The sequence below is a fragment of the Anabrus simplex genome, chromosome 1 (genome assembly GCF_040414725.1).
Source record: "Anabrus simplex isolate iqAnaSimp1 chromosome 1, ASM4041472v1, whole genome shotgun sequence".
In the NCBI taxonomy this organism is placed as follows: Eukaryota; Metazoa; Arthropoda; class Insecta; order Orthoptera; family Tettigoniidae; genus Anabrus; species Anabrus simplex.
In genome coordinates, this window is record NC_090265.1 from 1,020,192,146 (window position 1) to 1,020,214,278 (window position 22,133).

The 22,133-nt window shown below is 44.4% G+C and overlaps 1 protein-coding gene across 1 annotated transcript in view; it reads right to left on the bottom strand.

The window, feature by feature from the left end:
- Positions 1-22,133, bottom strand: part of LOC136857823 (uncharacterized) — a 399,914-nt gene that overhangs the window by 150,259 nt on the left and 227,522 nt on the right. The window contains exon 2 of the mRNA XM_067136783.2: positions 21,453-21,629. Within this exon, the coding sequence (XP_066992884.1) occupies positions 21,453-21,629 (177 nt within the window). The remainder of the gene's footprint in view (positions 1-21,452; positions 21,630-22,133) is intronic.

Here is a 22,133-nt window from a genome sequence, read left to right on the forward strand (position 1 = left end):
TTACGAGGGGTATGGTGATCGGGCTGAGAAGGGCAGGTTGGTCGCTTCGTCAAATCGCAGCCGATACCCATAGGGATGTGTCCACGGTGCAGCGCCTGTGGCGAAGATGGTTGGCGCAGGGACATGTGGCACGTGCGAGGGGTCCAGGCGCACCCCGAGTGACGTCAGCACGCGAGGATCGGCGCATCCGCCGCCAAGCGGTGGCAGCCCCGCACGCCACGTCAACCGCCATTCTTCAGCATGTGCAAGACACCCTGGCTGTTCCAATATCGACCAGAACAATTTCCCGTCGATTGGTTGAAGGAGGCCTGCACTCCCGGCGTCCGCTCAGAAGACTACCATTGACTCCACAGCATAGTCGTGCACGCCTGGCATGGTGCCGGGCTAGAGCGACTTGGATGAGGGAATGGCGGAACGTCGTGTTCTCCGATGAGTCACGCTTCTGTTCTGTCAGTGATAGTCACCGCAGACGAGTGTGGCGTCGGCGTGGAGAAAGGTCAAATCCGGCAGTAACTGTGGAGCGCCCTACCGCTAGACAACGCGGCATCATGGTTTGGGGCGCTATTGCGTATGATTCCACGTCACCTCTAGTGCGTATTCAAGGCACGTTAAATGCCCACCGCTACGTGCAGCATGTGCTGCGGCCGGTGGCACTCCCGTACCTTCAGGGGCTGCCCAATGCTCTGTTTCAGCAGGATAATGCCCGCCCACACACTGCTCGCATCTCCCAACAGGCTCTACGAGGTGTACAGATGCTTCCGTGGCCAGCGTACTCTCCGGATCTCTCACCAATCGAACACGTGTGGGATCTCATTGGACGCCGTTTGCAAACTCTGCCCCAGCCTCGTACGGACGACCAACTGTGGCAAATGGTTGACAGAGAATGGAGAACCATCCCTCAGGACACCATCCGCACTCTTATTGACTCTGTACCTCGACGTGTTTCTGCGTGCATCGCCGCTCGCGGTGGTCCTACATCCTACTGAGTCGATGCCGTGCGCATTGTGTAACCTGCATATCGGTTTGAAATAAACATCAATTATTCATCCGTGCCGTCTCTGTTTTTTCCCCAACTTTCATCCCTTTCGAACCACTCCTCCTTGGTGTTGCATTGTCACTGTCAGTCAGTGTGTTCTCTGAAATCGCCTGCCATATTCTAGAAATATTCACTCAGAATAGCAAAATCTAATGAAACTAATAAAGCAGAGGGACGTAAATGAGGCTACCTACCTGATAACTAGGTACAACACATAGTGGTACGGAGTAGATCAAATAGACCCAAGATTGCTACAAATACACTACTTATGGGATTGTAAAGGAGGCAGTTACTGGTAAGTCGATAGATGCAGAGTGGATCTTGGCCCGTAATTGGCCACGACTAGTCCGTGGTCCAACAGCTCTGCACTCTGACCGGTCAACCGAGTAGAGGAGGAGTGGCCACGGGTCTACCGTGGCTCTACGCCTCTGCATTCCGGAGACGGGACAAGGCTGGACTTCATGGCTGGCCCCAACCGTTGGCTGTTCTGAGAATGGTTAGCAGTGGTTCTCCATTCTCCTGCACTAAGACGAATCCCGGGACAGTTCCTAGTATAGGCTACGGCAACCAACCCCATTACCTTCTCCGTGCATCTCCTTCACCGTAACAAATCTCCCGGCCTGAGCCCGGCTCCATGGCTAAATGGTTAGCGTGCTGGCCTTTGGTCACAGGGATCTCGGGTTCGATTCCCGGCATGGTCGGGAATTTTAACCATCATTGGTTAATTTCACTGGCACGGGGGCTGGATGTACGTGTCGTCTTCATCATAATTTCATCCTCATCATGACGCGCAGGTCGCCTACTGCACCTGGCGAGCCGAACATGTCCTCGGACACTCCCGGCACTCCTTCGATGAAAAGGTCGCAAATGTGCGGATCACTCCACAGAGTTTTGTACACCAGTACTGAAAATGCATCGATAAGTCCAAAACCAGCAACAAAAGATAGTCGCTAAAGAAACTGGAGTTTTAACAGCACAAGGATCAGAAAGTGCGTTATTGCCGACGTTGCCTGGGAAGAGTGCTTCCCAGGAACGTTCGGCTGGGAAGTCCTCCCCCAACAGGGCGGGGGGAAAGACTTGCCCAAATAGGGCTGGAAAGTCCAGCCCTCCTTCCAGTGCCCAGACTACAAAGGAGGAGGAGGTGAAGCCACAGAGCTTCCTTAAGAAACTGGAGAAGAAGCCTTCTTCTCCTCAATCCGGGGACACAGGATTCCCGAAGGAATCCGGCAAGCTATCTGCCGGCTCTCCTCCAAAAAAGAGAAAAACGTTGGGTAAGAGCGAGAGGCCCCGACACCCTCTTGTTCGATAACTTTCTGGAGAACCTAGTTCTCCCAGGAAGAAGGCACACTGTTCCCGATCAATGAGATCACCGTCCGCGGAGTGTCCACTCACCGCGCCTCCTTCTTCTGAGGAGACAATGGAGACTGAACCACTCATTGTCGTGGATGGTGATTGTGACAAAAACGATACCGACAAAGACGGCGTAACCTGGCAGTTAATGGACCGAACGAAGGGCATGAAATTGCTCTGAATTCGAAGCTTTACCTATCCACACAATGGCACTATTGCAGTGGAACTGCAGTAGTTACCACTGTCGCCTAGTTGAGTTACGTCAACTGATATCCGTCTATGCGGCCTCCTTAGTCTGTCTACAGGAATCTCGTTTGAGGTCCTGGACACGACACGACTATGAGAGGGTATCGTCTTTATTCTAAAGACAGAGTAGCTGTGGATGGCGCGGCAAATGGGTGCGTTTGTACCCTAATTCGCTCCGACATCTTCAGCGAAGAAGTACCGCTCCGTACTCAGCTAGATACAGTTGCAGTTCGCACTCCGTTGCCAGTAATGACAACGGTTTGCAACGTGTACATTCCACCGAATTATAACCTTGAAATGCGTGCACTACAAGATTTGATCACTCAGTTACCTCCTCCTTTCCTCATTCTGGGAGACGTGAACGCCCGTAACGTAGTATGGGGTTCTCCGTCTTCCTGTGCAAGGGGGAGGATGCTCGAGTGAATGATCAACCTGTTTGATCTCTGCGTGCTTAGTACAGGGGAACCGACATATTTCAGCAGCGCACATGGCACATTCTCACACCTGGATGTCACTTTGTGCAGCCGTGTGCTAGTTCCCCTGCTACGGTGGCAAGTACACGACGACTTCTGTGATAGTGACCACTTCCCGATAATTCTATCTCTCTTGAATCAAAGAAAGTCCAAAGTACACAAGCGCTGGTTACTTCGGTGGGCAAATTGGCCAGAATTTACGAAACGTGCAGTGGTGGCTGATGATATGCTGGAGTCTGTTGACAACCACGTTTCTTCCATTACTACTGGGATTGTGTCTGCTGCAGAGAAAACAATTACTTCCTCGTCCGGTATTCGTCGCCGGAAACAGGTCCCATGGTGGACGGACGAAATTGCAGCAGCCATACGTGATTGCCGACGGGCTTTGAAGCATTATCTTCGGAATACTACGCTGGCCAATCATATCACATTTAAGCGTCTGCGGGCGAAGGCCCGTTTTTTGATTCGAGAATGTAAGAAAGCTACGTGGGAAAAGTATGTGTCATCCATTACGGCACATACTCCGCCATCACAAGTGTGGACAACACTCCGCCGTGTTGTCGGAGTACAGAATTTGCTCTCAGTACCCGGAATCTCCATTGATGGAAATATAGTTACGATTCCTTCAGTCATTGCCTACCACATCGCGTCACATTTCGCAGATACGTCCAGCTCTAGGAGATACGACTCTGCATTTCTTCCAATTAAGCGCGAAGCAGAGGCACACCATCTCTCTTTTTCCTCTAGTGCTTCGCATCCCTACAACGTGCCCTTCACGGAGTCGGAGTTGCGGAGTGCACTCGCGCTATGCAGAGATACGGCTTCTGGAGCGGACAAAATCCATAATCAAATGATTAAGCATGGGAGTGACAGATGTCTCATGGATATCCTGACCCTATTCAACAGAATGTGGAGTGAGAGTGTGTTTCAATCTCAGTGGCGCCAGGGAATTGTGATATCAATTCCCAAGCCAGGTAAAGAACCAAAACTTCTGGACAGTTATAGGCCAATATGCCTTACAAATGGACTCTGCAAGCTATTTGAAAGGGTTAACCGGCGTCTTGTGTGGGCCATGGAAAAGGAGGGTCTTTTGTCTAACTACCAGTGTGGTTTTCGCACTCATCGGTCTGCCACTGATCATCTGGTCAGACTGGACAGCGCCATTCAGCATGCCTTTCTCCGGAAGGAACACCTAGTCGCCTTGTTTTTTGACCTGGAGAAAGCTTATGACACTACTTGGCGATATAGGATTCTCTCCACACTACACCAGTAGGAATTTTGGGGAAATTTGCCAACGTTTATTGAGAACTTTATGTTCCTCCGTTACTTTCGAGTCCGAGTAGAGATTGCATTTTCTCAATATTACGTTCAAGAAAATGGAGTACCTCAGGGATCGGTACTGAGTGTCACGCTGTTCGCAATCGCCATCAACGGCATAGTTGCCGCTGCTGGGCCTGCAGTCGTTCCATCGCTGTATGTAGACGACTTAGCTCTACATTACAGCTCCGGAAGTATGGCGTTTGCTGAGAGACAGTTACAGCAAGCTATTAACCGAGTCGACAAATGGGCCCTGCAACATGGTTTTCGATTTTCAGCGGTGAAAACCTCAATTGTACACTTCTGTCGACGTCGGACTGTTAATCCCGAACCAGAGCTCCTCTTGCGAAACAGTTCTTACCAGTGGTTGACACCTGCATATTCCTGGGTCTCCATTTTGATAAAAGGCTAACGTTGCAGCCCCACATCCGTCAGTTGAAGGTTGCCTGCATGAAGAAGCTTAACATGCTTAAGTTTCTCAGCGGCACTTCGTGGGGGCACTTCGTGGAGTTAGGCTGGCAACTGGAGCATGCCGTACTAGCCCCATTCCCAGCATACTCGCTGAAGCGGGAGTTCCACCTTTACGGATAAGGAGGCAGCAGTTACTGCTCACGTACGCTGCCAAAATCCGTGAAATGCCGCTGCATCCAGGCTATCAATGTATCTTTAGTATCCAATACCACCAGAGGTACCAAAACCGGCCGAAAGCCACACGGTCGGTTGGGTTTCGAATTGATAGCTTGTGTCGTGATCTGGATATCGATATCGGTGGTTGTCTTGAACAAACTTTCAGCGAGGTACCTCCGTGGTTAGTTCCGCGATCGGATATACGTCTAGATCTACTCCGTGGACCCAAGGTGAACACGGATTCCTCCGTTTATCGGAGGTATTTCTGAGACTTCGTTCACCAATATCCGGCCGCGAAGCATATCTTCACGGATGGTTCTAAAATCGGAGATAATGTTGGTTGCTTTTCGTCACCGATGATATGAGCACGGGGATCTCGCTTCCTAGTGTATGTAGCGTGTATATTGCGGAGCTTTACGCCATCTTAGAGGCTCTGCAGTTTGCACTACGTGATGAAAGAAGCCACTTTCTTATGTGTACCGACTCGTTAAGCTCTCTGCAGTCTATTGAAGCCTGTTTCTCGCAACACCCACTGGTGCAGCAGATTCATAACCTTCTAGCCAGGTTAAGTGATGCTGGCACCGGAATCACTTTCGTGTGGCTTTCAAGCCACGTTGGAATTGCGGGAAACGAACGTGCGGATGAAGCTGTAAAGGAAGCGGTACTTTTACCTTCAAGACCTGTCAAAATACTAGCTAAAGATATTTGTTCTCAGCTACGTCGAACCATCTTGGCGTCCTGGGAATCGGAGTGGCTAGCTATCCGAACTCCCAACGAGCTAAGAGCAATTAAGAAGACAACTACCGTGTGGCGGTCCTCTTTCCGGCGTTCACGGAGAGAGGCCATAGTATTGTGTAGGCTGAGGATAGGTCATTTACGATCTATGCACTCTTATCTCCTAAACAGGGAAGAACCCCCAGTGTATCCTTGTGGTGCCGACTTGACCGTGGCTCACATCCTCACAGAGTGCACTAATCTCTCTGGCCTAAGACGGAGCCTCGGCCTGCAGGAAACACTCGAACGCATACTAGCCGATGACGCGACAACTGCTGATCTCGTCATCCGCTTTATGTGTGACAGTGGACTAATCAAGGATATATCAATTACAAGTGTACTGTTACGCAGGGAACACACGTTCCATTTTGATTCGTTAGTAATTTTTCGGCCTAATTAAATTATTTTTTGTTTTATTTTGTACTGGGTTTTCAAATTACTTTGTTGAATAAATAATTTTACTTTTATTGTATATTTATTTTCCACTAATATATTCAGAGAGGATGATTACCTCGTTGTACTTCCTCTTAAAATAAACGTTCACCACCACCACCATCCCGGCACTAAAAGCCATACGCCATTTCATTTTTTCCCGGACTGAGAGACGGCGTCACCGTCTAAGAGCCCCCCCCCCCCTCAGGGGAGGAATGAAAACATTTTAGCAGTAGTTATTGGTAACTAGAGGCTTCTGGTCTGAAAAATGGCAATAGTCCAATCCAGTATCTGAGTGCTCAGGCGATTCCACCCGCATTATACCAGTTAGCGTTCAGGTACTTTAGAATTTTCTTGTCAGGATCTATCTAGGCTCCCATTACCCTTAATATTTCTAGTGGGCTAAAGGAATGTAAGGTTTACTTTATGTTGTTATTTATTTTGGTTGTCATTAAGCGCGAAGCCGAAATCTCCAGTTTATATTTATAAGGTCTGGAGAAAGTACAGTGCGGTGTTTGAAGGTATAACTCTAATATGTACCCCCTCTTTTAAATACCCGCTCCTGGTGCGAGACGATTAGTAAACGTCTCACGTTGCTAGACGCATCCTTAAGGAATATAACTCAATTTTGATGCTGCACGAAGATCTAGCTCGAATGTGTCTTCAGGTACAAAAGTAGCTGACCGTGTTCAGCGTGTCAAATCTCTTGGGTGAATTGTTAGACGTGCATCGCATTGCCGCGCAAGTACGCGAGGTAATTTAATAAAAGTGAGATGTTGGGATGAGAAAAGTTGATCGGGGAAACTCAGCTGTATCCTTCGTGCTCAGAATTCAGTTCGGAATTTACTTGATAACGAAAATATTTCGCTCTGAGAACTGACAGTGAGAATGCTTTAAGGTAAATATCAAATGAATAAAAGGTTCCTTCCCTCATATTTCCACAAAAATGCGACACAAGCCCCATCGACACAGCAAACCGCATCTCAAGTATACATTCTAAGGAGGCCGACAAATATATTCTTTTCAGCCAAGAAGTAATGATGTATGTAGAGTTAACCCATTAATGACCAAGGAAATAATTATAAATATTTTTAAAGTGTAATATGCCCTTATTGCATCAAACCGTTAGGAAAGCGGAAATCGGTCTTCCATAGTGCAGAAATTAAGTTTTTACAATTTAATAACCGATGATAGTCTCATTGGAATAATGCTGCAATAAATTAAGAGAATATAATTATTCCGAGAATATTCATAGACCGAAACACCCCGAAATAATTATCAACATAATTTAAATGAAAACTTTAATGAATTTAAATACTCCGATAATGTGAATGACAAAAAGGCTTTCAATAAATATATTTACGAAATCATACTAATTGTTTTGTGATAAACATTTGTAACATTGCTAGCCACCAATAATAGAATATGCTTCCAGATAAACAATAATAATAATAATAATAATAATAATAATAATAATAATAATAATAATAATAATAATAATAATAATAATAATAATAATAATAATAATAATAACCTAACAAACGAAATACGAATGTGTTGTAATTTTACGATACTACTTTCACATCTTTGGACTTCAATTGTCACCGTACCGTATGAATACCCATCAATAATAATAATAATAATAATAATAATAATAATAATAATAATAATAATAATAATAATAGAGGCGTGTGGGCTTCGGGGAGGCCTGGTGGTGGTCTTTCGAGTTTAGGTCCTACAGGTGACCTGCGCGTTTGTGGGGATGGGACCTTATTTAAGATGAATTTTGATGATGAAGACGGCAATGAAAGTTAGAATACCCGACCCGGTCAGTAATCGAACCCGAGAACTCTTAGACCAAATGCTTAGCATTACTCTATGGAGCTCTCGATCAATACTATTTCCCTATCTCTGTTTTCACATTAATAATTCTTAAGTTACCTACTTACACAATGAAATGTTTCATTTAACTTCTTAGTTACAGTATTTCTACCTTCTGACTATCAATCTTCTTTTCATTCTGCTTATCTAATTTATTTTCCATCGCTCTTATCTGATCTCTTAATTATTTACCTTCAGTCAATTTTTCCTTAATTCTACACCTAATTTCTCCCTACTAAGTTGCAGTACATCAATTTTCCAACGTTGGTAATCGATTTTCCTACATAATTTCTTGTTATCTATTTTTACTTCTGCTTTCCTAGAAAATTCTTGCCCTAATTTATGACTACGAATTTTCACTTCATCAATTTTTCTACCAAGTTCCTCGCCTAATTTCTCACTACTAAATTTGATTTCCCGAAATTGTTCCAGAATAATACTTAACATAATCTGTACTACTCTCTGGAGCACTCGAAACAATCAATGCCCGGTCTTCGCTAGGTGTACTAGGTTTTGTTAAGCTTTTCTAACTGTCCCGACTGTCTCCTTCTTGATTGCACGGTCTGATTCAAATTGCTCTTACTCTTACTAATATTGAACGTCGTAAAATTTACACTATCATTACCATCATTAGTTTTTTCAAACCTCACATTATTCTCCCTTGCTATATTGCTACAATTTCTAAGCACACATGGTGCATGTTACAATGTGCATAGGTTAATACTGCGGATAAATAAAAAATAAAATATTTATACTATATTTAATACTATAAAATTAATTTAGTAAAATTAATTAGATTTTATGTTATTTTAATTTATTTAAGTACAATTGTCCTACCAGCGATGTACTCACGAGTTCTACGCAGGTTCCGACAACTGCGCCTTGATTCCCATTATGAGCAAATTATTTTCAGCTCCATGGTGTTGTAGGGGTAACATGCCTACAACTTATGTAGAGGCTCTGGGTTCGATTCCTCGCAAGTCCAAGGATTTTAATTCTGGAATTAGGGATGCTCACTCAACTTCGTAAGACTTTTTTTGGCTATTTGCTTTACGTCGCACCGAGCCAGATAGATCTTATGGCGACGATGGGATGGAAAAGCCTAGGAATGGGAAGGAAGCGGCCGTGGCCTTAATTAAGGGATTCGAACCCACTATCTCCCAATTACTGGATACTTCGTAAGACTAACCGAGGAACTATCTCATACGAGATACATGAGACGCGGTTCCGGAAACCTAGAAATACGTTTGAGAATGTCATCACTCCAACCACACGTGGCTGGATAGCAATCATTTTGATAGGTCAAGGACCTCAATGTGCCATATGCAACATGGTAGATTATTTAATTAATGTTTAATAAAATATATTTTCCCTTGATTAATTATACGGTGGACATTATAGTGTTAATTTTAAAAGTTTTTCACGAGTTGACCAACGTAAAAACTCTGGTATTACAGTAAATCTAACTAGGGAACACTGAAAGTCCTGAACAAACCATGATTCCATAAAATTTTGTCTGGAAATTAACAAAATAACTGTACCATGTGGCATACATTCTACGATATATGATCAAGAGCTTGCTACCCTAAAGTTCTGCTATTTATAATGATCTTTCTGACACAAAGTAAATGAAGTCAAAAAGTTCAGAGCTCCTGTGTATATTACATTGGCCGTGTACAAAGGGACGAACGCACCATCCCTCATTACATGCAGATGAGCTGGCGAAAACAAAGAGAGACGCACACCGACAACTACAATAATTCCTGCGTGTATTAAAACAGACGCCCTGTAGTTTTAGTCGTATAGCTGTCACGGCAGTACACTTCCCCAAACATAAACTAAATTAATATTCATCAACTTAAATATTAATATATAAAATTATCAAATTACTGATCACCTGTCCATAATCTGGTTTCATCTAGACGTTTTAACGAGCTATTCTCATCCATATTTGACCCTCCCTATCAGTCATTAAATGTAGCTTATGAGGCTATGCTTTGTTTTCTGGCATTACGCTCACTTTTCCTGTTACGAACAATTAGTCAACTTGAGGAACTTGAAAAGCGATCATTTGTCCCTGACATTTTTATTACTGACGTGGCAGCCAATAACTAGTCGACGCTGCGGTTGCTAAGGTCCCCTGAGTTACTCGGACTATTATTAACTAACCACACACAGTACTCTGTCTCCTCTTACACCGATCACTGTGTCTTGTTTTCTTTTCTCATTTCCTCTCGTATTTCGGGTTTGTCTAGGCGAGACGGTAAGGATGTGGTGGGTTCACCCAGAGGGATCAGAGTTCGATTGGAAGTGGAAAAATTTAGAAACGATATTTATACTTATAGAGAGGCACATGGCTCTGATATTCAATTAGACTACACCAAAAATGAACACCACGTTAATTACCTACTGTGGATAAAGTTGCGGGCTTAGAGCTAATCATGAACAGTTGAAGTACCTTCCACTTCTCCAAGGACCTCCATGACTTGTACGGAGATGGGTTTGCTCTTTCTTTTTGTTTAGCTTTCTCTCTCGTTTATTATTACCATAATACAGTGTTTTGTTGTCATTCGTCTCTTTTGAAGTTGCACTTTTATAGACCATTGTATTTCTTACTAAAGTGCAGATAATTGCAAACAGACCGGATGCCAAATGAATGGAAGAGTATGCTGGTTCCCATCAATAAAATGTCAAGTTTGGTATTTTTATTGACTTATTGTAAAGTTTCCTACCATAGAAATTATCGTCTATTTTATCTAGAATTTGTACCAAGATATGTTGCGTTAAATCGTTGTAAAATTCAAGAAAGATCCTTAAAATTATGAACATCATGTTACGGCCAGCCTGTATATCTACACAGTTTAAAAAATAGGGGAACATGTTTTTGAACGTATGCCATGCTCCGAAAAACAATACCTCACACCCAGGTATATTACCAACTAAACCTTTATTCTTTACCGTTGAAGTATACAAAAAAGATCGATGGATTCGCGTTCATTTTCAGAACACAAACGGAAATGTCCAAATAACGGCGAAAACAAAGTGAAAACAGTCCTCCAGGGTGTATTTTTGATCCCAGTCGGAGAGCTTCAGTATGGTGTATGTCCTCCACGAGCATTTATCACAGCTTGGCACCTACGTGACATGCTCCGTATAAGTTGACGGAGGCCACGTTGCGGTATCAGGTCCCATTCTTCAATGAGAGCCTATTCGAAATCTTGGAGAGTCTGTGGTGGAACAGGACGCCCACGAACACTTCTTTCAGGCCTATCCCACACATGCTCGATGGAATTGAGGTCGGGCTCACTGCAGGTCATTCCATCTCCTGAATGCCCAGTTCTCGCAAGACAGCTCTGGTGATAGGCGCTACATGAGCCCTGGCATTGTCGTGTATGAGTACGAATTCAGGACCAACACCGTATTCAGCAACCAACACATGTTGTAGCAGTATCTGCTCGATGTACCCCGCAGCGGTAGGATTACCACGGACGAAGACAAAATCCGTACGGTCCATCACGCTCTGTCAGGAGAAATCTGGAGTCGTCTGTGAACAACGCAGGTTTCCATTGGCGAAGATGCCAGTTGACGTGCGTACGGACATATAGAAGGCGAGCTGCGTGATGTTGCTGCGTTAAAGGGGCACTCGAACAGGACGTCTGAGTCTTAAGGACACTTCTCCTAGCCTATTCCTTACTGTCTGGTCAGTGACCCTCCTGAGATCTTTTTGCAGTTCTCTGGCAGTTGCTGAACGACGCCGCAACGCACAGATGGTCAGATATCAGTTATCATGTGGGGTTGTCATTAGTGTTGGCTACTGAATGCATGATTCGAAGCAGTGTATCGATTCATTCAAGTGTCCGAGTGAATCGATTCACAGGAAAGGCTAGCTCACGGCACACGATTCAGCTTACTCCCAGCGGACAGTGCTGAGTGGCGCACTCACTGGACGTTGACGGGGAGCCGAGCTTCCGCTGCAGCGAGACAGTGTATCATGGCACATCGAAAGAATCGTGAACGAGCGCGGCTCAGTGAGACACATGGTACACACGGCTCCTTATCGGCTCACTGGACACGCGGAGAGCCGAGCTTCCGCTGCAGCGAGGCATACAGTGAATCATGGCACATCGAAAGAATCGTGAACGAGCGCGGCTCAGTGAGACACATGATACACACGGCTCCTTATCGGCTCACTGGACACGCGGAGAGCCGAGCTTCCGCTGCAGCGAGACATACAGTGAGCCATGCTAGACTGAAAGAATCGTATGTTATAATGGACTCTCGAGCTCAGCTCATTTGAAAATAATACCCATTTGCATTCACTGTCCTCTTCTTACAGGGAGGTTTAAATAATAGATGGATTTATTTGCAGTGTTAAAAAGATAGTCACAACATAATTCTGAAGTAGCTAGTAAGTAGGTAGGCTATTAGGTTATACTATTTATTAGTTTAATGAATCTTAGTATTATAACTTAGTTGACATTTGACAGTTAAATTCGACTCTAGCCTGCCCTATGACTATGAGTCATGCTCATGAGTCATGACCAGTCAAAAGTACCTGTTTATATTGGGAAGAACGGCTCAGTATTCTCTCAGTTCATATGTCACATCGTTGCACAAGACTTCGATCATATGTGGACAGACGCAATAACAGTATGTTGAATCAGAAAACCAGCGGGCTACTGTACATCTCGTGTAGCCTATACAAAATATGACGATTTAAAAAATCCTCAACTGATAGAAAAATACTTTTTAAAAAAGACTGAGCGAGTTGTCGTGCGGTTAATATCGCGTGGCTATGCGCTTGCATTCGGGGGGTGGTGGGTTCGAATCCCACCATCGGCAGCCGTTAAGATGGTTTTTCCGTAGTTTCTCCATTTTCACACCAGGAAATGCTAGGACTGTACCTTAATTCAGGCCATGGCTGCTACCTTCCTAACCTTTCCCACCCTGCGTCGCCGGAAACCTTTGATGTATTAGAGTAACTAGCATTTTTTCTAAGAAAGGGGTTCATAGTATGAAGACCAGATGGCAGCTGCGAGCAATGAATGCTGTTGCTGCTGTCTTACCAGCACATACTACACAGATGCAGTAGGAGCGGTGACCAATGAGCCGTGAATCGGATCACTGTATCGATTCAGTAACGTGAACGGAATCAAATGAATCGATTCAGTAAAATGAATCGAATGTCCCATCACTAGTTGTCATGCGTCCACCACCTTGTCCAACCTTCCTTGTGAACTGGCCTGTCCCACTGTAGTGATTTCACAAGCGTTGAATAACTGACGGAGAGATACTGAGATACACAGCAACACGATGAACAGTCCATCCTTCCTTGATCAAAGTGACGGCCCTTGCGACTTGAACATCACTAAGATGTCTCATGGGATGTGCTGGTTGACGCCAAACGTGCTCAAATGACCGCAGTAGTCTGTGTACCTCACAGCGACACACGGACGCATCGCAATTCACTCTGTTTTGAGGGGTCACCTGACAGTTTAATGCATGGCTACGCCTACAGATGGAGTATAACTTCAATTTGACATGCCCTGAGTAGCTAAGGTCGCAAGGTATGCTGTACGACCATTGGAACCCTATCTACCAAATTAACGTTCATATACCAGAAGTTACGAAACATGTCCCCCTAATATTTTTGAACTGTGTAATTCTATAAAATTAATAGTAAGTTTGTTTGCCATACAAATTTATACGCCCCCAATGATCTGTTTCAAAATTTATACCAAAACGCATGCGGCACTCAGACGTGTCTTAGAAGTAGCTATATTGCCAAATTCAAATTTTAACTCCAAGTTGTAAGGGGACACAAACCAAAAACATCAATTAAATAGGAAAATTGTTTAAGTAGTAGTATAAGGACCGGACATAACTAATTTTACACCATTCCCTGCGAGAAACAATACTCGGCAAGTCTCACAGGGACTCCCGAAAACAATTATTTTAAGGCACTAAAATCAACCGTTCACGAGATGTTATTAAAAGCTCTCTGCTCTTAGAAACTGATAAAGGAATTGCCAGCCGTATCTATGGTAACGCCAGCTCAATTGTCCCATTCAACTTTCCCTCTAGTTCTGTAAAGGGCCCCATACACGCGCAGACTTAGTCGGAGGTAAGTCTGCGCAAACCAGTCTCTTCAGGTATGTCTCTGTGTGTATGGCCGATAAGTCTGCCGACAAAATGTCTGCAGGCAAGTCTCTGACATTCTGGCACTGCTTGAATTCAGCTGGAGACTTTGCGACGAAAGCGCTATCTCATTAGTCTGAGCGTGTGTGGGCAACTGCATACTTCCGACTTACTTCCCAGAGGCAAGTCTGTGCAGGTAAGTATTCCAGAAGTCTGCGCGTGTATGGGGCCCTTAAGAGGTAGTGGCAAAATAGGGTGGGGCTAACTTCAACAATTGGATATTTTGAGGTGCCATCTCACAACGTTCTAAACAATGCAAGTCCCCAAATCCTGCTGTGATAGCGTACTTTACAACTGGATCTTATTCTGATACAATCTAGTAATTCATTCTCTGGAAAATTAATCTTAATTCCATGAATAAGTTATGGAATGATTGCTTTTAGGTGTGAGTTACTTGCTTCACTCGTATGTGCTATAGTTTCGTACTCCTCTTAGTTTCTTAATTCTAAAGCGATACCTTTATTATGTATTTTGACTATGTTTATTCCAGCCTGTAGATACTTCGTTTTAGTTGTAGACTGCAGCAATTGGATAGTCTGCTCTGAATCTTTCACCTCAACTTCATCATTGGGGGAAACCATAACTAGGCTACATGCTTAGTAACTCTTGCTGGTTTATGAGATTGTACACGAAATCGTTTGTAGCTTGTTGTTTAAAGGGCCTAATATCTAGGTCATCGGCCATCAGTGTACTTAAGCTTGAGCGATGACTGTAAGCAAGGCTCAAGGAAAAATCGCTGAGAATAGCGAGGATTTATCTGGAAACTCCGTGTTTCTGTCATGGTCAATTTATGTATATTGCTCCAGGGTTGGAACTCAGAAGAACTGATTAATTCACGCTCGTAATAGTGTGACAAGTAATTTTGCTTATCCTACGGCACGAGATCGTGCAAATTTAACGAATTTACATAAAACATTCGCAATAAATTAGCGAAATTACCAAACTCCAGAAAGACAAATGTAAATCGATTTCTACTTGTGATATTTTCAAGTGTTTGTTGACATACTGTTATACTATAATCTATTACTAAAACAATTCGTGTATATTATTTCATTGTCGCCATAAGATCTATCTGTGTCGGTGAGATGTAAAGCAACTAGAAAAAAATTTATTTCATTACCTCGAAATTTTGCAAGTACAATATGATACACTTCGGGCAGCTTCTGGCAGTGATCCACCAGTTTATACACTGGCGGAAAATGAAATCCCAACACCAAGAGGGAGCTTTGCTAGATAAATGAAGTTCAGGAAGCCTGTTTGCACTTGTTAATGATGACACCTATTTAAATTTGCGCGCTAGTCGATGAATAGTTGTGCTAGTAGTGCTACCATGACCTTGCAAAGAATGTTCGCTTTAAATACGCGCTGTACACTTTGTGAGCGTTAGTCATCACCCGGTGTTAACGTTGTAAGGTAGGTGTGAGTCAAACATGCATTTAAGGAGACTTGGAAGGCAGTATCAGCAGCTTGAACGGGGCCGTGTAGTAGGACTATAAGAAGTCCTATTGCGATATTGCAGAAAGACTTGGAAGGGATGTATCCACAGTGCATCGATGTTGGCAACTATGATCACGGGAAGGAATTACGGTCGCACACGGGCCGCTACGAAGACAGCAGCCATTAGAGCTTTTGTTGGCACCAGAGTGACACAGTGAACTGTAACAAACTGTAACAAACCGACAGCTCAGAACCAGACATCCTGTAACATTCATGCCACTAACTCCGAATCAATGGCATCTACGAGTTCAGTGCTGTCAAGATACTCCTCATTGGAGGGAGGAATGGAGATCAGTTGTGCACAGTTGACAGCCGTTTTCGTCTTGGTGCCATTGATGGCCGTAGGTTGGTAAGGAGGAGGTCAAGTGAGCGCTTGGAACCAAGCTCTCTGCAGCGTCGACACACTGGACCTACATCAGGAGTTATGGTCCCGGGAGCGATTTCCTTTGACAGAAGGAGCACCCTCGTCGTTATCCCAAGAAGCTTGACAGCGGATTTGTACTTCAGACTGGTGATTGAACAGGATGTGCTGCCATTCATTCGTAGTATTCATCTCCAACAGGATAATGGTCGTCCGGATATCGCTGCTGTCACCCAACGTGTTCTACAGAGTGTGGACCAGTTACCTTGGCCTGTGAGATCAACAGACATTTCTCCCATTGAGCACGTACCAGCAGCACTAACCGTTGCTGATTTGACTGATCAAGTGCAACCGGCATGGAACTCCATCCCGCAAAATTACGTTTGGCACTTGCACAGCACAATGTATCCACGTTGAATACTTGCATTCAAAATCGTGGCGACTACAATGCCTTCTCGCGCATACTTGAACTCTTGACCTCAAAACTTTAATTAAATTAATATGTTGCCTAGACAATTGCTTAGCCTAAATTGCATTCCTGTAAACTAATGTATTGGTGATGGGATTTAATTTTTCGCCAGTGCAATTCTTCAACGCATGCAACCCATTTAGAGCAGCTATTTCTAAAGGCAGATATTGCTTTGCTTTTCTTCTTTCTTAATCCGTTTACCCTCCAGGGTTGGTTTTTCCCTCGGACTCAGCGAGGGATCCCACCTCTACCGCCGCAAAGGCAGTGTCCCAGAGCGTGAGACATTGGGTCGGGGATACAACTGGGGAGGATGACCAGTACCTCGCCCAGGCGGCCACACCTGCTATGTTAAACAGGGGAATTGTTGGGGGATGAGAAGATTGGAAGGGATAGACAAGGAAGAGGGAAGGAAGCGGCCGTGGCCTTAAGTTAGGTACCATCCCGGCATTTGTCTGGAAGAGAAGTGGGAAACCACGGAAAACCACTTCCAGGATGGCTGAGGTGGGGATCGAACCAACCTCTATTCAGTTGACCTCCCGAGGCTGAGTGGACCCCGTTCCAGCCCTCGTACCATTTTCAAATTTCGTGGCAGAGCCGGGTATCGAACCCGGGCCTCCGGGGGTGGCAGCTAATCACACTAACCACTACACCACAGAGGCGAACTATGCGAATACTACATGTCAATTTTTTTTTACCTATTCCATCTGGAATTACACCACGAGGTTCACGGTCATGATATTTTTTTTTGCTAGGGGCTTTACGTCGCACCGACACAGATAGGTCTTATGGCGACGATGGGATAGGAAAGGCCTAGGAGTTGGAAGGTAACGGCAGTGGCCTTAATTAAGGTACAGCCCCAGCATTTGCCTGGTGTGAAAATGGGAAACCACGGAAAACCATCTTCAGGGCTGCCGATAGTGGGATTCGAACCTACTATCTTCCGGATGCAAGCTCACAGCCACGCGCCTCTACGCGCACGGCCAACTCGCCGGGTGGTCATGATTTTGAAGCTCGAGAGATGTTCTGTCGAAGGACACTGAACAATGTGGGCGAAGATGCTTTTTTTTAAAAAAATCGTTAGTCCTATTTTTCCACATTTGCTGGCAGGACCTAGTGTTTACAGTGCACTATGTCTTCTGGTATGGGCTAGAGCAATTTTGTTACTTTCATAGATCTGTCTCTGTCTTATCCTTGGCTTTGACAATATAAATGTGACTGAGGTATGAGCGATGCTAGTAATGCTAATCCTTATGCAGCCAGTCCCTGCTATGAATGGTGTGAAAATGTTGCTCATAGGGTCGGTTGGTGTATGCATTTCAGTGGGCTTGACAGAATGATATATAATAGCAACTCTTGCTCGGTGAGGAAAACAACGGTAAACTACCTCACTCCTCATTTCCCTAGTACGCCTCTTCAGTGATGCTTAGGCCATCTATGACAGCTGATGGCAGAGCTGTTGAGGATCCCACCAGAGGCATCGCTGACGGACTGAACATACATACATAATCCTATTTTTCGAACGAATCGCATTTCCACAACAAATGGAATCGTTCGACTATGCATTAATGGGTTGTGGATAATCCCCGTTGGGTACTGCGAGGAGATTTTCAAATACAGTGGAAAGTAAACATGTTGTGTGGAATCTTGGACGATCACCTCATTGGACCACATTACTTCGATGGCTGTCTGACGAGAACCGGCTACCTTTATTTTATCCAAAATGAACTACCACAGTTGTCGGAATATGAGCCAGTGATTGACTGATTGAGGATGTAGTTTCAACACAATGGGGTTCATCCGGAACCGTCTCAATGCTCCGTATTCTGGAAAATGGGTAGGAAGGGGAGGACCTGTCTCCTGGCCCACTAGATCGTCCGACCTTACGCTACTTGACTTTTTCCCTGTGGGGAGCCGGAAAATCCTTGTTACCTCCGACAGCTAAACAGCGAGGCCTGCAGATCTGTGTTACTGCAGATGTTGTAACGTGACATACGTCCTTTCAACAACGTGCTAAACGGTGTACGCCGTGCTGAGTGGCTCAGACGGTTGAGGCGATGGTCTTCTGGCCCCAACTTGGCAGGTTCGATCCTGTGTCAGTCCGGCGGTATTTGAAGGTGCTCAAATACCTCAGACTCGTGTCGGTAGATTTACTGGCACGCAAACGGTCTCCTACGGGACAAAATTACGTGGGACATAAAAAACAATTATCAACTGTGTCCTGCATCAGTCAACCTGGTCATCATTTCGAACAGTTGCTTCATTTAAAGGCAGTAGCTAACTGGCGTTTGGGTACCCTGTTTCATAGCCATAGGTCATCAGATTTAAGGCAACCAAGTTCTATATAAACTGCCATTTTCAAGACCAAATGGATATTTATTTTGGAAATGAGGAGGTACTGAGACCTTGCCACATCCAACGATAAAAAGGTAAGAAAAGAGGACCTGATCAGGATTCGAACCTGCCTTCTTTTGTCTTGTCCTAGATTCTCTTCCATCTTGAAGTGCATTTTGTTCAATTTATCTAGTGCGACGCTCGTCATACGAACGGCAGCTAACAGTGTATTCGGTATTTTCATTGTCTTCATGTACACTTCCTTTGGTAACGGAAGTGTTATTTTCATCTGTGATCTGTTTTAAGAGTTAATTCGACTATCAAATATTGAATTAACATTGGCGTTAACGATTCTTTCAGAAGACAGCAATGGCTGTCTAGGGCGCTGTGAATATTTACAAAAATGTTTGCATACAGCTGAATTAGAACCCCCATCCACCGCAAGCCTTGACAGGCGACAAGCACCTTACCACTGAGTGTTTAGCATTTAGAAGACTTCGTAATGTAATATTTTTTTAATATCTCTGATTCATCGTTTCAGGCGTTCATTTAACATTCTACCATAGCGAATCACTTGGTACAGTCTATCGAATCCCGCCCCAACTACAGCCCTTGAAGGGCCTTGGCCTACCAAGCGACCGCTGCTCAGCCGAAGGCCTGCAGATTACGAGGTGTCATGTCGTTAGTACGACGAATCCTCTCGGCCGTTATTCTTGGCTTTCTAGATCAGGGCTGCTACCTCACCGCTCCTCAGTTCTAATCCCGCAGGCAGAGTGGACCTTGAACCAGCCGTCAGATCCAGGTAAAAATCCCTGACCTGGCCGGGAATCGAACCTAGGGCCTCCGGGTAAGAGGATGGCACGCTACCCCTATATCACGGGGCCGGCACAGTCTATCGACTCTACGTTATTACAAGCAAAAGCATTATAATAGCATGTTTGTCGAAAGGTCTTTACCTCTCGTCGCGAATATTACATATAACTTGTTTTCCTTTGAATGATACGCTCGATTTAAGTTTTTGCCATACAGATGGCAAGCGATGTAGTATGTAATCAAGTACGGTATGTGCTAAATGGGTTACCTGTATTATGCGTTAAATAATTACTCAAGGGGCTGTTAGACAACCCGGTTTACACGATGTATCCAAATTACACTGACAAAAAAAGTCAAGGATACTCTTCTTGTTAAATAAAGAACGATGGTGCAATCGGATTGGTGGAGAAACGTTTTCTTTCTTTTTTCTTTCTTTCTTTCTTTCTTTCCTTCTTTATTTCTTTCTTAATCTGCTAACCCTCCAGGGTTGGTTTTTCCCTCGGACTCAGCGAGGGATCCAACTTCTACCGCCTCAAGGGCAGTGTCCTGGAGCATGATACTTCATGTTGAAACTGGGAAGGAGGACCAGTACCTCTCCAGGCGGCCTTCCATGCAATGCTGAACAGGGGCCTTGTCGGGGGATGGGAAGATTGGAAGGGATGGACAATGAAGAGGGAAGGAAGCTCTACTTTGTAATAACAAGAAGGGTTGGAACAGAAACAATGACTACATGCAATCTTTGTGCCAAGGTGAAAGGACCATTCCACTAAACAATGTTTATTGCGCGATTTTAAATACACGTACCGTTATTACTAATTAGTTCATAGGTCACGCGAAGAGATCTGTTGTGGTAAAATGTTAAATCACTATCGCTAAACACGAATAAGAGATATCACATGGGAATTAAATGTCGTGGTGGAAGGGATATGCTTTAAGAGGATCTTTTATGCGCGTAGACAATATGAAATCATTGAGGATGAATCGGAATGGTACCAGTCATCTTTGTGATTTGAAAATGTGTCCTCGGTGCGAATCCCACTCTATGGAGATATTTTTGAAGCTGTTGACAGATTCAATTTACCTATGTGTGGCAGAGCGTGTACTTTCAATCTGTAACACAATGCTATGTTTTATTAAGCACGTATGATTCATGAACACTGGATGTTTGGGTAAAAAGTCACACCATAACACTTGTTGCTTCAGTCGGGAACATAACTATTATCAGTAATCTATCCTGGTGACGTATTCCACAGTCGAGTACATATGGAGGAACGTGAGAGCAGTCTTCAGCGTCAGCACGTCTGTATGATAAGCGATTTCCTGAGAGAAGAAAACTGTATTATTTGTGATAACTTTCAAACTATGTTCTGGATTACTTATTATCATCAGAAAGTTTTCCGGATATAGAATTCGGGAATGTGTCGCTCAGGAAATATGCTTTAGAGGAAAAGGCTCCGTAATATGATATAATCAAGGAGGATTTTCTTCGAAAGAATATTGGGGTCTGAAAACTGTACGGGAACAATCAACGTCTACTACAATCCATTCTTAAATGCTCGTCATTTGCATTGTTGTTCTTTAAACGTGATGAATAAATATGGAAATACATTGCCAGTTTTTAAATGTTATCATTAGATAATTACTTACCGTAGACACCCGCAAGTTTGATGCAGGCTGTGGCAGGGAAGACGCCGTTGCGTCCTTTACGGCCGCCCATACACGGCGCCTCCAGGATAGCGTCTGAGTGGTTGTTATGGAAGGGGTCATCACAGGGCGGGTACTGGCCGTTTATCGAGACACACTTGAAACAGTCGATCGCTCCGCCTGAAACAATACCATATTGTATCTGAAGGGTCAGTCGCTACTGACAATAACTGCTCTTTCAGTAAGAAGAATACCTCGTCTGTACACCATCACCTACAATTAAAGAAAATGTTGCAATAATAAACTAAGACTACGCTATTATTTAGATGTTGATTTGATAAAGTTTGTCTAACGACAGGATTATTGGTGTTCGCGAATTGGCCTTACGATTGGGACCGCGTAGCTGTGAACTAGCTTTCGGGAGGTGATGGGTTTGAATCCGACCGTCGGCAGACCTGAAGTAGGTTTCCCCCATTTTCACACCAGAGAAATCTTAATTTTTTTGCTAGTTGTTTTACGTCGCACCGACACAGATAGGTCTTATAGCGACGATGGGACAGGAAAGAGCTAGGAGTGGGAAGGAAACGGCCGTGGCCTTAATTAAGGCATAGCCCCATTTGCCTGGTGTGAAAATGGGAAACCACGGAAAACCATTTTCAGGGCTGCCGACAGTGGGGTTCGAAC